The following is a 19,438-nucleotide window of genomic DNA, read 5'->3' as shown; positions in this document are numbered from 1 at the left end:
TGTTTGTAAGCCATTAGAGGAGTGACATTTGTGACTCTAAGCTCCAAGAAGAAGAAGGTTTTCAAGCAAGTAACTCAAGGTATCATTCTAGATCTGTTTTCATATGTTTTAATGGTTTGTTTACATTAAGTCTAGCCATGAAAGTCTTGGATATGTTGCATGTTCAATTAGTGAAACCTAGATCCAAGCTATAGGGTTGTATGTGCACATAGGGAAAGTTCTTATGTCCAAAACCCATTATATATATATATATATATATATATATATATATATATATATATATATATATATATATATATATATGCTGAAAACACTCCCACTTCTCTTATTTCATTTTCTCAATCAGTTACAATTCTCTCAAAACTCATATGAACAATCATCAAATCTTCATCAATTTCTCAAGAACACATCCAAACCATTCCCACGAAACTATTCCTTCAAGATTAAGTTCTTAAGAATCATTGTAAGTTCCTGTAAAATTTAGTGTTTTTACAAACACTTTCATATTATTTCGACTAATGTATACGTATTATTACGTGTTAAATACTATTAGGATTACGGCTATTATCATGTATTCAAGCTTGACGAGCATCCCTAACACTTTTTTATCCAGCCAAGAACACACTCGAAGTGACTTCATACCCATACAATTTTCACGATTTTTATATGTTTTTAGGGGGGGGGGGGGAGGAATAAATATGGATACACTTTTGATTGAGTAAATTACTGAAATCGTCCCTATGGTTTGGTCAAAGTTCCACGTTTGGTCCCTAACTTTTTTTTGCACTCGGATCGTCCCTATGGTTCGATTTTGTTACGTTTTTCGTCCCTATGGTTTGGTCAAAATTGCACGTTTGGTCCCTAACTTTATGTATGTAAGGGACGAAAAAAGCAACAAAATCAAACCACAGGTACGATCCGAGTGCAAAAAAAAAAGTTAGGGACCAAACGTACAACTTTGACCAAACCATAGGGACGATTTCAGTAATTTACTCCTTTTGATTACAATAAAACTTTAACCCTTTTGTAGCATGTTGAGAAAAAAGAGTATAATTATATAAACGAACATATATAATTATTTCATTTCATTTGATTATCACGACAAATATGATAATAACAGACAAAGGGTTCACTATTTCAATGAAACATTTGTATAAACTATAATAGGTATAGTTTATGGAATATTCACACTATTTTACCCTATTGGGGACACTGAAATAATTATTTAAGAAAATGATTATTTTCTTACTATGTAAATACTATAAAAGGATGATACATACAGTTATAAGAAAAGGAGTTTTCATATTACTACATGTAAACAGTCAATATGGTTTTGTGAGTCAAGTCTTCAAGTACACCTAAGTACCCACAAAATTCATGTATTATAACCAAAGTCTCATGGAGGGAGAGTGTGACAATTGTGTATAGCTCTATACGGTACTGACAATCCCACACCTAAATTGTTAGCTAGTTGGACCGACAACTCTGGGTGACAAATGTCATATCATTCCGACACCTAAAGAATGTCGTAACAGGCCAACAGTCGCTAAGTATGGTTATAATAACTCACAAGGGGTATTAACAATACGTTTGGTTTACGAATACATACATGTCTTCAAATGGTTTTATTTATTTAAAACTACATTACATTACTTTCTAGTATAGTACAGTTTACAATTCTGGAAACATACATTCAAAGAGTTTTACACGGATACAACTACAATACGTTATTGTCCAGCACAACGCAATTTACCTTTCTAGGAATATGTATTCAAATGGTTTTATAAAAATATAAAATTATGCTATACTAATACAATGTATAACAATACTTATACATTTTGGTCTTGGAACATTTAAGACTACATTACATCTTAGAGAAAATATTGGATTTTCTAGAAGAACACACTATCATTTTCAAGGAACAAAGATATATATTTCTCATACAAAATACTTATAAACTCACCAACTTAATTGTTAACACTCTCTTTTTCAAAATCACTTGTATTCTCAGGAAATCAGTAGACAGGTACTCATACAGGTTTTTGTGAAGATGGAGCTTAGTATTTGTTATGTCTTATATTTTTGTTGTATGTTTTTGGAGTCAAACAATGATTCAAATACAATGTAAATTATTAAACTACCAATACAATGTTTGTAATGCTTTAATCTCTATTATGCAATTGTTATGATATTGTACACGACGTCATCCACCCCCGGACGTTTCCGTCGTTTACTTGGTTCGGGGGTGTGACACATGGATGTAAAGCTTGCAGCTTTACATGGTATTTCAGCCTTAGAAGGCTAGATCTAGAGTTTGGGATCTTAGCCTCGCTTAAAAGCGTCTGAATAAGTGATTGGGCTGAAGGAACTCAACTAGTTAGTGAGGGTTTTCCCCGTTATCCTAGACGTTGTACAAACTTGGCGAGTTCGTGAGACAACTCGGTGAGTTGAGTTGGATTTTATTGATTTTTTTGAGAACTGGAGGAACTCGGCGAGTCGCATAGATGCACTCGACGAGTTGGGTCAACATGGACTGTTGACTTGAGGGTTGACTTCCTTTGACTTTTAGGATTTGGTCCAGTTATGGACTTAGGAAACCATGGAGGGGCAAAATGGTCTTTCACCCTTTTCGAGAGTTAGTAAAGGAGTTAGCTTAACATTCTTGGATTTGTTTTATAAATTGTTAATTGGAAATTATTATGATATATGTAGGCGGAGTCTAGACCAACCGTTGAGTACGAGGCATACTTGTTTTACTTACAAGGTGAATCTTCTCACTATACTTACCTGAGTGGTAATATTATGTGACCGGAGGGTCTTTCCTAAGTTATTGACCGAAGAGTCTTATGTAATTATACTAAGTTATGTGATATATTATGCATTATGTCTTTGTGATTTATGTAGTATATTATTATGTGCCTTATTGAGTTAGGACCAGAGGGTCCAAACGAGTTGTGAGACTGGAGGGTCCTCACTGAGATATAGGAATGGAGGGTCCAACCCGAGCTGTGAGACCGGAGGGTCTTCACTGAGACACATGACTGGAGGGTCCTTATCGAGTTACAACTGTAAGAGGCTAATTATTTGTGTGTGGTATTTTGGAGAACTCACTAAGCTTTGTGCTTACAGTGTTGTGTGAAATATATTTCAGGTACATCTCAGGATCGCAGGAAGGCGTCAGCATGATTGCATACACCAGCTAGAGATTGTGTTTTTAAGGATTTTGGGATATTGTCAAACAGTTTATTGTTTTGTGTTTGGAACAACTTATAAATTTAGGTTTGAGAAATGTTAAACTGTGTTTTTGCGTGGATTTAAAAATGAAAAAATTTTATTAGAAAATTTATAGTGTTACAAAATTACCCATACATATTATTTGATATGCTTTGATCATTGGTTTTGGGTGCTTTGGATTTGAAGACATTCCAAATGACTATATACGATAGTCAATAGAAGGACGGCTACTTTTCAAACAATGAGGATTGGTTTATAGGTCTGAGAGCACGCATCCACAAACTGCTAGTGGTGGTCAACTACTGGGGTACCAAACCAACTGATTCAATCCCACTTGAGAGCTTCAAGATGACCCTCGAAAAGGCCCCAGACGTACCATAATAGATTTACAGCAGAAGGGATGGTGAGGTGTTTTTGTGTTGGTTCCTGGAAGCGTTGATCACTGGAAAATCGATTTCTATATAGGGTAAAACCATTGATCCATGGGCTATGCGTTATAGAAAACGACTAGCGGAAATATAATTTGAACATCCTATTTATAATATGACCTACAAAGACATCATTTATTCAGTTTAGGTATTTATTAGTTGTTTGTTCATTTTAATTGCATTTTATATTTTATATAACCAAAAATTTTACATTTTATGAAAACAAAACTTATATATTTTTTTTGAAAGCAAAACTTACATGCAAAAAAAGGCAAATCTATTCCGGAACCATGGTCCGGAATCGTACTCCGGAATTCCGGAGACCTCTCCGAAATAATGTGTTCCGGAGAATGTTGTTACTTTACCAAAAAAAATTGTGGTAATATTTGTCAAAAAAATCTTTTATAAAGGTTAGATTACTCAATCTCCCATAATATTTTACATAACAACTCCTTGGTTTCTTGAAGAAGAAAAAATTCTCTTATTTTTCAACGAGAAAATGACTTACTAGGGTAATCATCTTTATCGCTTTGTTCACATTTAGACAACTTTTTTATTTTTGTATACATTTAACGATTTAACTTCTTATATGTATTCACATATTATCATTGTTATCGGCTATAGCATGTGATAATTGTAATATGTGAAGTTAAATGGTTAAATGTGTACAAAAAATAAAAGTTGTCTAAATGTGAACAAAACGAAAAGTTAATTACACTGATAAGTCATTTCCACTTTTAATATCGATTTTATTTTTTATATTTGTTTGTATTATTTTTTGCAAATATTATTTTAAAATATCCATAATTTCCTAAACATTATTTAAATATGGATCAATTCTAAACTTACTTTTTAATTAATAAATATGTTTTGTTTTGTGAAATATTTTATATATCCTCTTATAATTTTTTTTCTTTTATTTTTAAGCATATATAATATTTTTAAAGTAAATAGTATCTACGATAAAATTAAATATGTAACAATAAGTATGGAGAGTTTTTTAAAAATATAATATATATATATATATATATATATATATATATATATATATATATATATATATATATATTACTTAACAAATAAAAAAAACATCTAATATAATTTAAATGTTCTAAAATTATTATAACTTTTTAATTAGATGTTTATAAACCTTTAATTTTTTTAATACAACGTTTTAAAATAGTAATTAACGAAAGTATTTTAAAATGTTATACAAAGAATATTAAATTGTCATACAAAGTCTGTGAAACATTTTAAAAATATTGTAAAAGAAAGTTTTAGAAATAACTATATGAAAGTTATTAAAAAATTGTATGAAAATATATAAAAAAAAAGTTAAAAACTTGTAAAAAAATTTGAAACATTTATAAAATATTTGGTTTAAAACACTTGTTTTAAAATTGTATGAAAATATAAAACTAATTAAAAAAATTATAAGCAAAGTTTAAAACATTGTATTAGAAAAACTTTTAAGAAAAAATATCTTAAAAATGTTATAAGAAATTATAAAAAATATTAAGAAATTTGTAAAAAAAAAAATGTTCACATTTAGACAATTTTTTTATGCATATATCACCATTTAACTTGTTAAATATGTTCACATATTATCATTGTCACATGCTATAGCAGGTGATATCAGGTGACAATTGTAATATGTGAACGCATTTAACAAGTTTAAATGGACAAATATGTACAAAAAAATTGTCTAAACATAAATAAGATGAAAATATAATTACTCTTGCACGTTATTTTCTTTTTTCAACACATTTAATTATTCAACCTTTAATGGATCCATTTCGACACCATTTTCTCTCACCATATGGCTCAAAGCCATACTTATTAAGTCAAAGTTCACATACAGAGAATTTGTAATGTAATCTTGCATTACATATTTGCTTCAAATGCTGGGTTGTATAGTGAAAAAAAATTGATATATTCAGATATTTTTATTTGATAAAAAAGATCTAAAAAATAAAAACTAAAAGTAATGATAATAGTCGCAATGGATGTTTTTATAAATATGTGTGTTTGTTTAGAACAAAATAAAAAATAAAAAATAAAACATGAAAAAAATAAGTAAAAATGGTTGCAATGGAATTCCTTTAAAATATAGACCTTTTTTTAAAGAACGAAAAGATGTAATGATAACTATAAAAAATTTTAGGGTATTAGCCCAAAAGATCATACATATAACTTTTGTTTTTACGTCTCTGATAATATGTCATAGTTCATATTTTGTCATAATATATTTGGAAGTAAGGGAAGGTGGGAACAAGTGTGGGCGTTTGAGAATAGAGAAAATAAATCAATAAGCGACATTGCTAAAATATTTGAACTCATTCTAAAGTATCACATAAGCAATGACACGTGGTTTGAAAAATTATTGAAGAAAACTGACAAAAATTTAAAAGAAAATAAACAAATAAATAAATAGTGAGAGGTTTGGAGATGAGTAGCAGAGAACATATTAATTTAAGGTTGTGAAGTATATATAGAACAACGAAGGTGTGACGATGAGGTGGAGGCAAGGGTGGCCAGCACACCACCCCTTATGGCATGGAGGTACGTGGTTGATACCACGACTGGCTATTCGTTTTTCTCTTTTGTTTGATGCATCTTCACGTTAGAATGGTGAAATCATCTATGTGACAATGAAAACTAATATAGAATCAAATAGTTGTGTGAGGTGTGAACACTATACCTCACAAATAACAGATTAAACGTCATATTGTTACAAAAAAAAAACTTGATACGACCCAAACCCGAATAAGACAAATAGAGTCGGGTTTAATAGGGTTTGAAAGTTAAAATTGAGAAATTCGGGTTAACCCGACAAATCCGAAATATATTTAAGGATGCGTTTCGGGTTGGTTGATATAATATATTTCGGGTTCGGGTCAACCCAACTAACCCGAATAAGGATTTAAATTACCTGTACTAAGGATATATTGAGAATAATTATTCTTAGTGGTATATCTATAGATAAATCGATTCATCAGGTATTAAGTGAAAAAAATGGTTTAGCTCTCCTCCCAAAGGTGAATAGGCATGGTACTGTTGTACATGTAGAACAGATTGAGAATTTAGAGAGAAAAAGTTGTGAAAAGAATTATCCATCTTATCTTCATAATTCATTGAATATACATATATATACATAAGAGAAATCTAACTGCTACATCTAACTTCTAACAGAATCTGTTACAACCATTACTAATTCACAAAGTCAACTGTGATGTTGACTTCTTATTACAATACCCCCCCCCCTCAAGCTGGAGGATATGTAAAGAGACCAAGCTTGGATGCAGCATTTATATGATCATTTCCAGACATTGACTTTGTAAGGATATCAGCAGACTGTACAGTAGTTGGAATATGAGATAATGAAATGAGGCCATCTTGAAGTTTCTCACGAACAAAATGACAATCAATGTCAATATGTTTGGTGCGTTCGTGAAAAACGGGATTTTTAGCAATATGTATAGCAGCCATGTTGTCACACTTCAATGGTATAGGAGTGATTTCTGAGACATTGAACTCTGCAAGCAGCCTACTCAACCATGCAAGTTCAGAACATACTCTACGCATCGATCTGTATTCAGCTTCTGCTGATGACAATGAAATAGTTGCTTGCTTTTTCGACTTCCATGAGATAGGACTACCTCCCATTGTGATAAAATAGCCACTAACAGATCTCCTTGTAGATGGGCAAGCAGCCCAATCTGAATCACAAAATGCTTCAATCTTGAAGTTATTTGTGTTGTTAAGAAAAATGCCTTGATACATCGTCCCTTTCAAGTATTTAAGAACATGAATAGCTGCATCTAGATGAACTTGACAAGGCTTACTGTTGAATTGACTTAGAAACTGAGTAGTGAATGCTATATCTGGCCGAGTATGCAAAAGAAAATTCAATTTTCCTACAAGTTGTCTGTAAATGGTTGGATCAGGTAAAGTTGAAGAATCAAGATAAAGAGACTTTAATTTGCTTGGTAACGGTGAAAGAGTTATTTTGTCATCTTGAGACAAATAAGGTTCTAATAACTCTTTTATGAACTTGTGTTGATGAATTACCATGCCATCTTTTACCTCAATAAACTCCAATCCCAAGAAAAAATGGATTGTGCCAAGATCTTTAATCTTAAATTGATTGTCTAAAAAATCCATCTTTTACCTCAATAAACTCCAATCCCAAGAAAAAATTGATTGTGCCAAGATCTTTAATCTTAAATTGATTGTCTAAAAAATCCTTAAGAATGACTATTTCTTCATTGTTATCCCCTGTAACAAGGACATCATCCACATAGATTGCCACTATGATCATTGAAGAATTGACCTTTTTGATGAATAATGAATGATCATTTTGAGATCTGGAAAAACCTTTAGTAATGAGAGCTGATGAAAGTTTATCATACCACTAACGAGAGGCTTGTTTTAATCTGTATAAGGACTTTTTCAACTTGCAAACATATGAAGGATGCATCTTGTCCATTCCAGGTGGTAACTTCATATAGACATCTTCATGTAAATCACCGTGTAAGAAGGCGTTATTCACGTCAACTTGATAAATTTTCCATTTCTTTTTGACAGCTAAGGCAACAAGACTTCTCACAGTATGGAATTTGACTACTTGTGAAAAAGTCTCATGATAGTCTATTCCTTCTTTTTGTGTAAAACCCTTGGCAACAAGACGAGCCTTGTATCGCTCAATAGAACCATCTGTTTTGTACTTCACTTTATAGACCCACTTGCAAGCAATTGGTCGTTTTCCTTTGGGAAGCTTTACAATTTCCCATGTTTGATTAGCATTAAGAGCATCAAATTCCTTTTTCATTGCTTCTTTCCAGAGAGGATTGTCTTTGGCTTGGTGATAAAATATAGGTTCAACCACTTTATAACTAATTTGATTAGCCATGAAAGTGATCTGATTAGAAGCATGATTAGAAGAACCAGGAGTATTGATGAAAAGATTTGTGATTGTATGAGCACATTCATCAAAGGAATCATGTTGGTTTGTGACATTGTAACAAATATAATCTTGAAATCGAGCAGGTTGAGTTGTATTTCTGCTTGATCGTCTGACTGGTAGAACTTCTTCTTGAGATAATGAAGGCGAATTAGGATGAACATCATTTGTTGATTCTGCAATTGTTTGTGTTGATTGAATATCACCATCATCAAAGGATTTTGGAAGATAAGATTCATGATTGTCTTGATTCTTGAGATGATGAAGTGGAAATGTATGTTCAACAAATTTGACATCCCGTGAAACAGTGATAATCCTGGTTTGAAGATCAAGAATTTTGTATCCTTTTTGTCCAAAAGGATAACCCATAAATATGCAAGCTTTTGATCTGGGCATAAACTTATCTCTGTTTACAGATAAAGTGGATGCAAAACACAGATAACCAAACGATTTAAGACTGTCAAGACATGGTTTTCTCTTGAACAAAACTTCATATGGAGATTTATTATCCAGAACTTTAGAAGGAATACGATTGATAATGTGTGTAGCAGTCAAAACACATTCACCCCAATAACTTTTCCCTCGTCCAGATTGAAAGAATAATGCAGGTGAAACTTCAAGCAAATGTTTATGCTTTCGTTCTACAATCCCATTTTGTTGGGGAGTGTAGGCACAAGACTTTTGATGTGTGATCCCAAGTTAAGTAGAAGAGATCGTAAATGAAAGAACGACTAATCTACATAATAAAGATGTAGAGTTGGTGATTTTCATATAGAAACACCGTCGAGGCTCAAATTATACTTGGGAAAAGTAAGAATGAAATAAGAGTGAAGTATCCCTAATTGTTTTAATCGTTATGATTTCGGGGACGAAATCCTCAAAAGGAGGAGGTATTTGTAACATACACATTCTGAAATTGTGTATTGTTATTATTAAAAGTGAATAAAATTGAGTGTTGAGTTCTAACAGATAGTTTTTACTAGAAATGAAGTAAAACTATGTTTAGAATCACTCATAAAATATTAAAAGTCTTATGAGATTCCAATTAATAGTCAAATAGTGAAATATAGCGAAAATATAAAATTTGGAATAAGTAAAATTTTATTATTGAAAGTTGTAGAAAATCTCATTAGAAACATTTAGGCGAAAACCTCGTCAAAATCCGAGTTATAACAAAGAAGTTATGACCAATCGAAGATTCACGACAAAACCGGCACGGTGCCGAATGACGTAAAAAGTGAGTTTTTGATAAACTACTTTTTAGCCTTAGTAATCTAAATGAAAGTTGTAGTATTCGTTAAACCGAGAAGTTTGATAAAAAGAACGCCAAAATCTGACTTCGTATGAGGAAGTTATGATTTTTCGAAGTTTCAGCGTAGCAATAGACAGCTAAAAACTCGAATTTTAGATCGAGTGATTTTTAGCCGACACAACCTAAACGAGAATTGAAGGTCTCGTCGTTTATAGTGCAACGGTAAAAAGTCTGACGAAAACGGATGTCGGATGAAGAAGTTATGAATTTTTAACGGATTTTCCTGTCCCGGTCTGTTAAAAATAATAATATTAAAATTAAAGTCAAAATTAGCTGACGAAGTCTAAACGAAAGTTGTAGAGCATAATTTTAGCTACGCGTGCATATAAAGAACGTAAAAAACGGAGCCTGTATGCGAAAGTTATGGATTTTACAAGTTTTGGGCACATTTTCCGAGAATCTCGCATGGATAAGATCCAATCTCAGTGTCACCCGCCCCATGTCCGATCAGATGACGAGTCCGATGCGCGGCCCAATAGTCTTCCGACGCGTGTACAACCTTCGGTCCAATAGGCGCCCAGCGCGTCCCGTCTCCGTGGCTTGTCCGAAGCGCGCCAGCTGCCCCTGCGAACCGAGCCACCTGCCTTTCCTCGCCTCCGAGCCTCACTGCTGCGACGCGTGTTTCCTTCTCCCTGCTTCGGATCCGAGGCTCGCTGCTATATAAGGCTGCGAGACCTCCCGGGGATTTTGAGAATTTTGGCACTTTTTCACCATTTTTCAATATTTTTAGTATTTTGACTTCCCCCGAAGCCCCGGTAGTATTTCTAACACCCGAAACATGCCCCGAAGTTCCCGAGAAGCCCGAAAAATTTATCTTTTCGGTTTCGAAGCTCTACCTTCGCAGAGCCCGGTTTTCAAGAAAACTCCTGGTTTTCAACGACGAAAGTCATATTTAGAGCCGAAGTACTGCCCAAATTAATATTTTAGCCCCCGGTTATTTCACGGTGAGTTCAATATATAGGAACAATTGTATGTTATGTGTTATACGTGCTATGTGTTTTTCAGTGTTATTATTCCGGGTTATTTTCCCGTGTTATTTTTATTGCTATTTTTAATAGCAAAGATATACCTTTGACCTTGTGATCAGTGAAAGGACTTAGATTCACGGTGGTACTGGTATGTAGCCTCTGGCCATGTAGAACATGTCTCGTAAGAGAATGACTTCTATTCTATGGCATTGGCAGAAGGTTAGATAGGACTGGTATGTAGCCTCTGACCATGTAGAGCATGACTCCGTAAGAGAATGAACTCTATTCTATGGTATTGGCAAATGGTTAGACAGGGCTTTAAGCCTAAAATCTACCAAAATGTTAATCCGAAGTTGTATATCTTCTGTGCCGTTTGGGCCAAAAGATTTATTGATGTATATCAAGTATTGAAATTGTTATGTCTCATTGATCGTAAATCTTTGAATCAAATCTTGAGTTGATATTGAAATCGTGACATATGATACGCATATGCTATTGTTGTTCTTGTTCCCTTTTGCTTCTGTCATATTGGTATATATAAGGAATAAGATTATATTGTATCTATTTATTGAATTCACTAAGCGTTATCGCTTATCCCTCTCAATGTTTAACAATTGCAGGTGATGAGTATCCAATTTAGTTTTATACTGCTGAAAGATTTAGAATAGTTAATACTATTTCTCTATATTCTAATGTTCAAGTATGTATATGAATAATAGATTCCTAGGTAGATATGAAATGTAATAAAACTTAGTCGATTTGTATCCAATCCTTTGTAATCACTTTATCAATATAAAATATTGTTTTATAAATATGCATGTAGCATGTTTCGAGGAAGTAACTTAAGAATAATGTTGGAATAATATGAACGTTTGGGTCTTTCATAAATATGAAAGTTGGGGTCTTTCAACTTTGTATGGTCCCCATGTATCCATATGAATTAAATCAAATGGTTGCTGAGATCTAGTGTCACTCAAAGAGAAAGCCATTTTGTGTTGTCTTGCTTGAAAACATATATTGCACGTATCAAACAAATCACTAGTACAATCTGTAGAAGTCAAAGACAACAATTTCATTTTGTAAAATGGTAAATGACCTAACCTTTTATGCCAAAGATTAGTAACATTGGCTTTATTACATGAGTCTAAAAGGTTAACACTAGAAAAATGGTTTACTGATGCAGATGTCTTCAAGCACTTGTACTTTCTTATGTAAAGATTTTGCACCCTTTTGCTAATAATGATGTTACTCTTCGAAAAAAGGGCCTGCATTGCACAAAACTCATCAGTAAAGAGAACCCAAATCTTTAACTGACTAGTGAGTTTAGCAATAGAGATCAGATTATGCTCGAATTCCGGTATTTTAGAGAGAAAAAATTATCCATGTATCTTCATAATTTAGAGAGAAAAAGTTGTGAAAAGAATTATCCAATCTTATCTTCATAATTCATTGAATATACATATATATACAGAAGAGAAATCTAACTGCTACATCTAACTTCTAATAGAATCCGTTACAACCATTACTAATTCACAAAGTCAACTGTGATGTTGACTTCTTATTACAATAGTACAGTACTTCATTTTTTCAAAACATCCTATTTATACCATCTCCAATGGACCTCTATTTTTGTGTTATAGGGTCAAAAATGCTCCAATCAACCACTAAAAGTGGCCTCTATTTTTGTGGGAAGAAATTTGATCTCTATATATAGAGGTAGGGGTGAGCGCGGTGCGGTTATTGGCCAAAACTTCACCACTAACCGCAAATGCGGTTAATCTATTTTCAAAACCGCTTGTTGCGGTTATTAAACGCATGGATTTGGTGCGATTATTTTGTGTAGTTTTTAACCGTACTTTAAAGTTCAAACAGTTTTAAGAGTTTAAACATATTACTTGTAATAATAAAAAACCATAAGGTATAAAACAATTAACTTAAATTACAAACAACTAATATCTTATAAACTTTATATCAGTAGTAATTAACAATAAATATCTTAAAATTGTCAAATTTCACCATTTTCCAAAATTAAACATACGAAAAAAACAACATTTTTGTCTTCTAAAATTTTATCATTCTTTTATCCATGAAACTTATCTTATTTTTAATATTTAATATATTAATAATTAATAAAAACATTGTATATAATATATGTGGTGCGGTGCGGTTTTGTTTGCGGTTTGTGAAAACTAATAACCGCACCGCACCGCAAATTTGTGGGTTTTGAAAAACGAAGAACCTCACAATCGGTTTTTATTGTGGTTGCGGTTTATCCGATTTTTGCGGTTAATTTTAGTTGCGTTGCGGTTTTTGTTCACCCCTACATAGAGGCTACTATTCATAACACCAAAATAGTTTTTCCTTTTAAATGGTATTAATTTACTTGCTTTTTAGTTTTTATAGTTATTTTTTATATTTTATCATATTAAAATATGTTTTAGTGTAATTTTTTAGTGTGTGGTTGGAGTTAAAATGAGTTTTGGTGCTAGTTTTACAAAAAAATGATGTAATTTTTACTTATAAGATTGGAGTTGGTCTAACAAAAATAGTCCATTATAAAATTTTAGATATTTATTAGCTTTTGTAGGGATGTATTTTATTTTCTTCCGTTTAATTGTTTTCTAGATATTTTGTTTAGAACACCAAGTATGCTATCTTTTTTTTTTTTGGCATATCTGATGCAGTCTGCCAATCTTCCGTTATAATACCATGGAGTGATTTTATTATTGTTTTGTATGTAAACTACTAGTATGTTAGAAAGCACTATTATTATTAACCCAAATAAGTTGCTGCCATTTGTATATGGCAAAAATTACATACTCTTTCCTTAAAATTGATGGACGTGTTCAGCAAAACTAGCTGGTAGTGGTTAACGGGTAGCTTTTGATTTTGGAGCGTTTTATTTATGCTAAAAGTTAAACATTCCTATCGTCAAACAAGGCTTTTTCTTTTTAACTAGTATTTTCTTAAAAGTTAAAAGCTTACAAAAGTTGTGTGCCGAACACGCTCTATGTATATCGTGTCCAGTAGCAACTTCATATAATTTATGCATTTTTTATATTTAACTCGACTAGCTCAATTAACCCGAAATACAATTAATCTGAACCCGACTAATTTGTAACTTAATAGGGTCAGGTTTCAGATGAAACTGTCAAAAAAAAAACCCTACTACTCTAAAACCCGATCAGATCGACCGGATTAACACCCCTAAAATAACTAAGAAAAATTAATTTATCAAATAATATCTATTAATGGTCTCAAACCATAATAAAGACCTTTTATTTCTTCAAAATATTTGAAAATAATTATTGTTACTAATATCAAACCATGATAAATACATTAATTAAGCAACTCCAAACAATATCTATATACTTTCTTTTCCATTTTAATTTCATAGATTCCTCTCTTCTTTGCACTTATATTATTATAAAATATAATAAAAAGCCAAGTGTCATAAAAATAGTAAATTTTTTAGGTTTACGATTTTATCTATAAGACTTTTGTAGGTCGATAGTTTTGGTTCATGTGTAGAAGATAAATTACAAAAATTATCTCTATAATTTATAGATTAAGTCTCTATGTAATTTTTTTTATAGAAATTGTTCAAATGTTGAAAAAAAGTTACAAATTAATTTATGTCTAATAGAAAATTTATAGATTACGTCCTCCGAAAAACAGGGATTATTTAATATATATTAAAAAAAGCAAGTGTCTTAGAAATAGTAAACTCTTTAGGATTAGGATTTTAGCCACAAGACGTTTATATGTTGACAGGTTTGGTCCATATATAGAAAATAAATTACAAAAACAATTCATGTAATTGTCTCAGTCTAAAAGAAAATTTACAGATTACGTTCTCCGAAAAACAGGGTTAATTTAACTAAAAGACAATCTCGGTGGATGTTTTTACCGATAATTTTCACCATCTACTTTGTAAAGTGATAGTTTTCACTTCTCTACTTTTAAAAATGTCACTTTGACTCTCTTCGACTTTAAACCTTTAAAAAATATCACTTTGACCACTTCCATTGTCTAAACTTTTGTTTTTATCCCACATAGTATATATAAATTCGAGTTTGTCTATGATTTAATGCATTTTTTTTACTTTTTTGTGATTATTTTTATTTACGTTTCCTATGTATAAATCGGCTCACATATAATATGTTTTTATTATTTGAATTTCTGTTCATTAACTTTAAAAAAAGATATTACTTACTTATTTTTATGTACGATTTAAATTCGAGTTTCTTAACATTTCGATGTAAATTTTGTATACGTTTTCGTGCTTATTTTTATGTGTGTTTCGTACGTACGACTTTAATCATGTATATTATATTTTCATACAATAATATAATTTGGAGTTAATCATGTAAACTCAGAGCAATAACATGATAAACCTAAAAATCAAATGGACCAAACCTCTATCGACAATGGATGAACACCCTTCCGTTCCCACAAAACGAGTAGGATGCAATTTCTAGTTTATAATATTTTACAATTCAACATTATATAATTTAATCTTTAATAAATTGATGAAGTACATATATTTAATCCATTTTTAGCTAAAGTTCTCGATTTTATTTTAATTTACCTGATAAAAAAGGTTATTTTCAATTAAACTATCATGACAGAAAACATGTAATTTAAATTTTGTAAAATAAGGATTCTCCAGAACTAATTTATATTTTAAAATGATAATGATTAAGATTTTTCCAAATAAAATTAGTATAGATAATTAGATATACCTCGTTCATTCAAAATGCATCTCAAATAAAACGTAAATTCTAATCTTTTTAATAAATAAACTTGCATTGTTTTTAACTACATTCTGTTTTTAACTTATTGGCTTATTGCCCCTAAAAGCACCCTCTCATCAAATGGTTTACGACTCTCGGCTTGATTGGTCCTCTATCCATGTGCACTTGATTGATAACAATTCACGGGTGTCACAAGATTTGTAGATCAAGATCAAATTTCAAAGGTTCACGGGTAACCTTTCATCATGTTTGACCAATCTTTCTCCGGTCAACCAATTTTAACCCAAACGCCTTCACTTGGAACTTGCCGATGAACCACAAACAAAAGATAATGCCTCCCCGGAGCAATGTTGCTAGAAGGTGGCGCCGTCACAATCACTTGGTACTTTGTTTTCCCAATAGCCTTTGTAGTGTTCCCACCTTCAAGGATCAACAACCTTTGATTCATGGAAAACGAATGTGTGTTAAAAGCCGGTGCCACCATTGTCACCATGACTGAATCCGGATCCAGCTCGTCCACGACCCTAAACCTGATAACCACTCGGTTCCCATATCCAAACTCGGTTTGGGAATCAGGTGTTATCTTGGGTCGTGACCTGACACAGCGTGGATCCAGATATGGTGGCAAAAATGCCTCCAACCGAAGCTCGGTTGGATAAAGTACATCTGTGAAATTATAATATATGTGAGGATTGCTTCCCCCAACAAGCACCCTCCCATCGCGAATTAAGAGAGCGGTTGAATGGTACATTCGTGGTATTGTGGTCGGAACCTGAGCCTCGAACCGGTCCTCAAACGGGTTATCAGGTTTGTATATCACCGGGTAAAGAACCGGGTCGCGCCCGTATTCCCATCCAGCGGTACCTGCGGATCCTCCATTAATGATCAAAACATCACTATTTGGTAGCAAAAGCATGTCACCCATTACACGAGCTAAAGGCATAGTCTCCATGACCCATTGTGGATTCGGGTCGGATACTTGAATCCGTCCACAAGTTTTCAAAGCTTTATCAAATCTCCCATTTTCCGCATTCACAAATGCTCCTTTGGGTGCCCCACCACAAACCAAAACCTCAACGACAGCTACTTTACCTTGTACAATCCGCATTGGAAGTAGTACTGCAGACCCGGTGCTTGGGTAATTTCTCGGGTCACCACCGGGTATTTCAGGGTAAGCCTTGAGAACTTTGTTTCTCGCATAATCAAATAGAATTGCTCGATTGTTGGCAAAAATGAACAACTTTCCATCAGGAGTGAGAAACACAAATGGGTATAGATTGTTTTCAAGTTTCGGATCATTCGTCTGAACTAAAAATGGCAAACTGTAAGCCTTCTCTGACTTCGACAATTTCGGGTAAAACTCATAGTTATATTGCCGGCGACCACCAATGACAATCTGGCGTCCGCCGGGGAGAATGTGATTAGTTGCATACCATCTCCGTTTAACCAACGCCGACGTGATTTCTACCCAATCACATGTATCGCAGGATTTAAAAACTCTAACAACATGATCTCCGTCGTTGAATCCGCCGGTCTGGAGGAGGCTGCCGTCAGGCATTAAAGCACCTGAAGAACACCAGATGTCGGTTTGAACCATTAGTGGACGAAAGGAATTGGATGCGACGTCGTACTCAATAGAGTGGGCAGTGCAGTCTCTCTTCAAAACGTAGTCGTGTGAGTCTATCCGGCATTCACCATTGGCGAGAGAGAGGTTGGAGGCTCCGAAGTCGGTGCGGTCGTAAATGACTACACGGTCGTTAGGGAGGAGTTGCATGTGCATGGCGGTGATGCCAATGTTTGAGTGGAGGAGGGTCCAGTTGCTGGCGGCGGAGGCGATAAGTGAACATGGTGGGGTGGCGATGAGGAGGAGGTAGAGGAGGAAGATGATTAGAGTGGAATTCATTAGTGGTGGTTATGGAGAGGTCGTCAATGGTATATTGGCGGTGATGGTGGTGGTGGTGTATTTTATAGAAAGGAAAATTAGTTGGGCGGCTGTAGAAATCTGCGGTGGAACGAAGGGGTCAATCACTCACACCTCGATTGACTTTGTAACAACTCTCGAAAAACTATGAACGATCATATATCATCGTCCTATTTACTTTTAACATGTTAAATAATTATTTTGTATTTATGATGTTTGTTAATTTGAACAGGAAAAAATGGGAACTTTTTATACTTTATAGTTTATCCTATTAAAATGATAGATATTATTTGCTTTATCTGAATAAATTGAGTTGATTTTTTAAACGAAGGATATTTGTTTTATAATTTTAATTTTAATTTTTTTTAGTTTTTTCTTACATTTTATTATGTAATAGGAATCATTAAAAGAATCACATTATGAAATAGAATAAATTTATAATATAACTTATTCTTGATTAATTAAGATTTAATGATATTAATTTAAAATTACGATTTTAAGTTAAAGGTAAGGTTGTTTTTGCTATACGAAAAATAAAAAAATAAATTTTTAATTTTAATTTTTTTACTTATAACCAAATTCATTATTTTCAAAACTTGGACTCTTTCTTGTTCAACTATTGAATAATTACACTTTAATCCCAAAACTAATCCAATTAATTATTAAATAAATATTATATTTTCTAATTAATATATTATTTCCATAACATATTAATAAATTCATTTATCGTTATTTATTAATGATATAATAAATCAATAAATCAGTATTTCTCTCTAAAAGTCATCATATTCAATTACTAGGTTTGAGGACAACTTAAATGAGTTTTGCTAATAATTCAACATTATACTAATTCAATTATTGACTTAGACATCTAATCCAACACGCGTCCGGCATCAGGCCCCACCTGAAACAGATATGTCAGTAGCATGTGATGGGCCCCGCCCAACACACTCATCAGGCTCCGCTTGGCATCGAGCTCTGCTTGGTATACATGCAATACATGCAAGAATCACAAAGACAGTTAGCATACTATAACATAATCCAAAATGTCGGCATTGGTCCCTTCGACCCGCAAGTACTATGAGAAGACTCACCCCAATCTGCTGAAAATCAGATAAATGATTGGACTGCTGATCCGGGAAATCTCCGCACTAAATATGATCAAATAATACCCTAATTAATAATTAGGTCATAAACCATAACCGAGAGCCCAAGTCCATAATCCCTACTCTTAAGATGAAATACTATTTTACCCCTCAAAGCTAAACCCATTCAATCAAAGCTCAAACCCTCAAAATGGTCCAAAAAGAATTCTAGGCCCATAGCAGGTAGTACACCCCACGTACTCAAAAGACTTCCATCGGGCCTCATACCGAGTACGCCCGGCATACTAGTCAGAGCCTAAATCCTTAACCAAAGGTCTTAATCCCTTGAGACCTTAATGTCCAAACATCATATATATATATATATATATATATATATATATATATATATATATATATGTCTAAATAAGGTCTAAATCAATAAAGTTGGCAACTTTACTCCTTTACACAACTTAATGGGACCTAAAACCCGTTTTTATCCATCAAGGTCAATATTATGAACACCAACTCTAGCATGATTCATCAACACCCATCAAGATGACATTTTTATGTACTAACAACATCATAAATGCTAAGATCTAACATTCTAAGCTCCTGGAGTAGCTCATATTCACAAGGATGACTCAAAGGACCAAAATATACCCAAAACAAGCCCTTGATTAGATCTAACACATAGAGTCATCAAGATAGAAGCTTTATACCTCCAAATGCTAGCAAAACTGACGAAGACTCTAGATCTAAGAGCTCTACTC

At 33.0% G+C, this 19,438-nt stretch overlaps 1 protein-coding gene across 1 annotated transcript; it reads right to left on the bottom strand.

The window, feature by feature from the left end:
• Window positions 1-15,631: 15,631 nt before the first annotated feature.
• Window positions 15,632-17,756, bottom strand: LOC111915737 (aldehyde oxidase GLOX1). Its single transcript, XM_023911388.3, has one exon. It carries the CDS (start codon window positions 17,563-17,565, stop codon window positions 15,931-15,933), a length of 1,635 nt encoding a protein of 544 aa, XP_023767156.2. The 5' UTR covers window positions 17,566-17,756; the 3' UTR covers window positions 15,632-15,930.
• Between the last annotated feature and the right edge of the window lie 1,682 nt (window positions 17,757-19,438).

This window comes from Lactuca sativa, chromosome 1, assembly GCF_002870075.4.
Source record: "Lactuca sativa cultivar Salinas chromosome 1, Lsat_Salinas_v11, whole genome shotgun sequence".
In the NCBI taxonomy this organism is placed as follows: Eukaryota; Viridiplantae; Streptophyta; class Magnoliopsida; order Asterales; family Asteraceae; genus Lactuca; species Lactuca sativa.
This window is presented reverse-complemented; position numbering and strand designations above follow the sequence as displayed.

Coding starts and splice junctions, on each gene's coding strand:
- LOC111915737 (XM_023911388.3), bottom strand. CDS start 17,565: ATGAATTCCACTCTAATCATCTTCCTCCTCTACCTCCTCCTCATCGCC.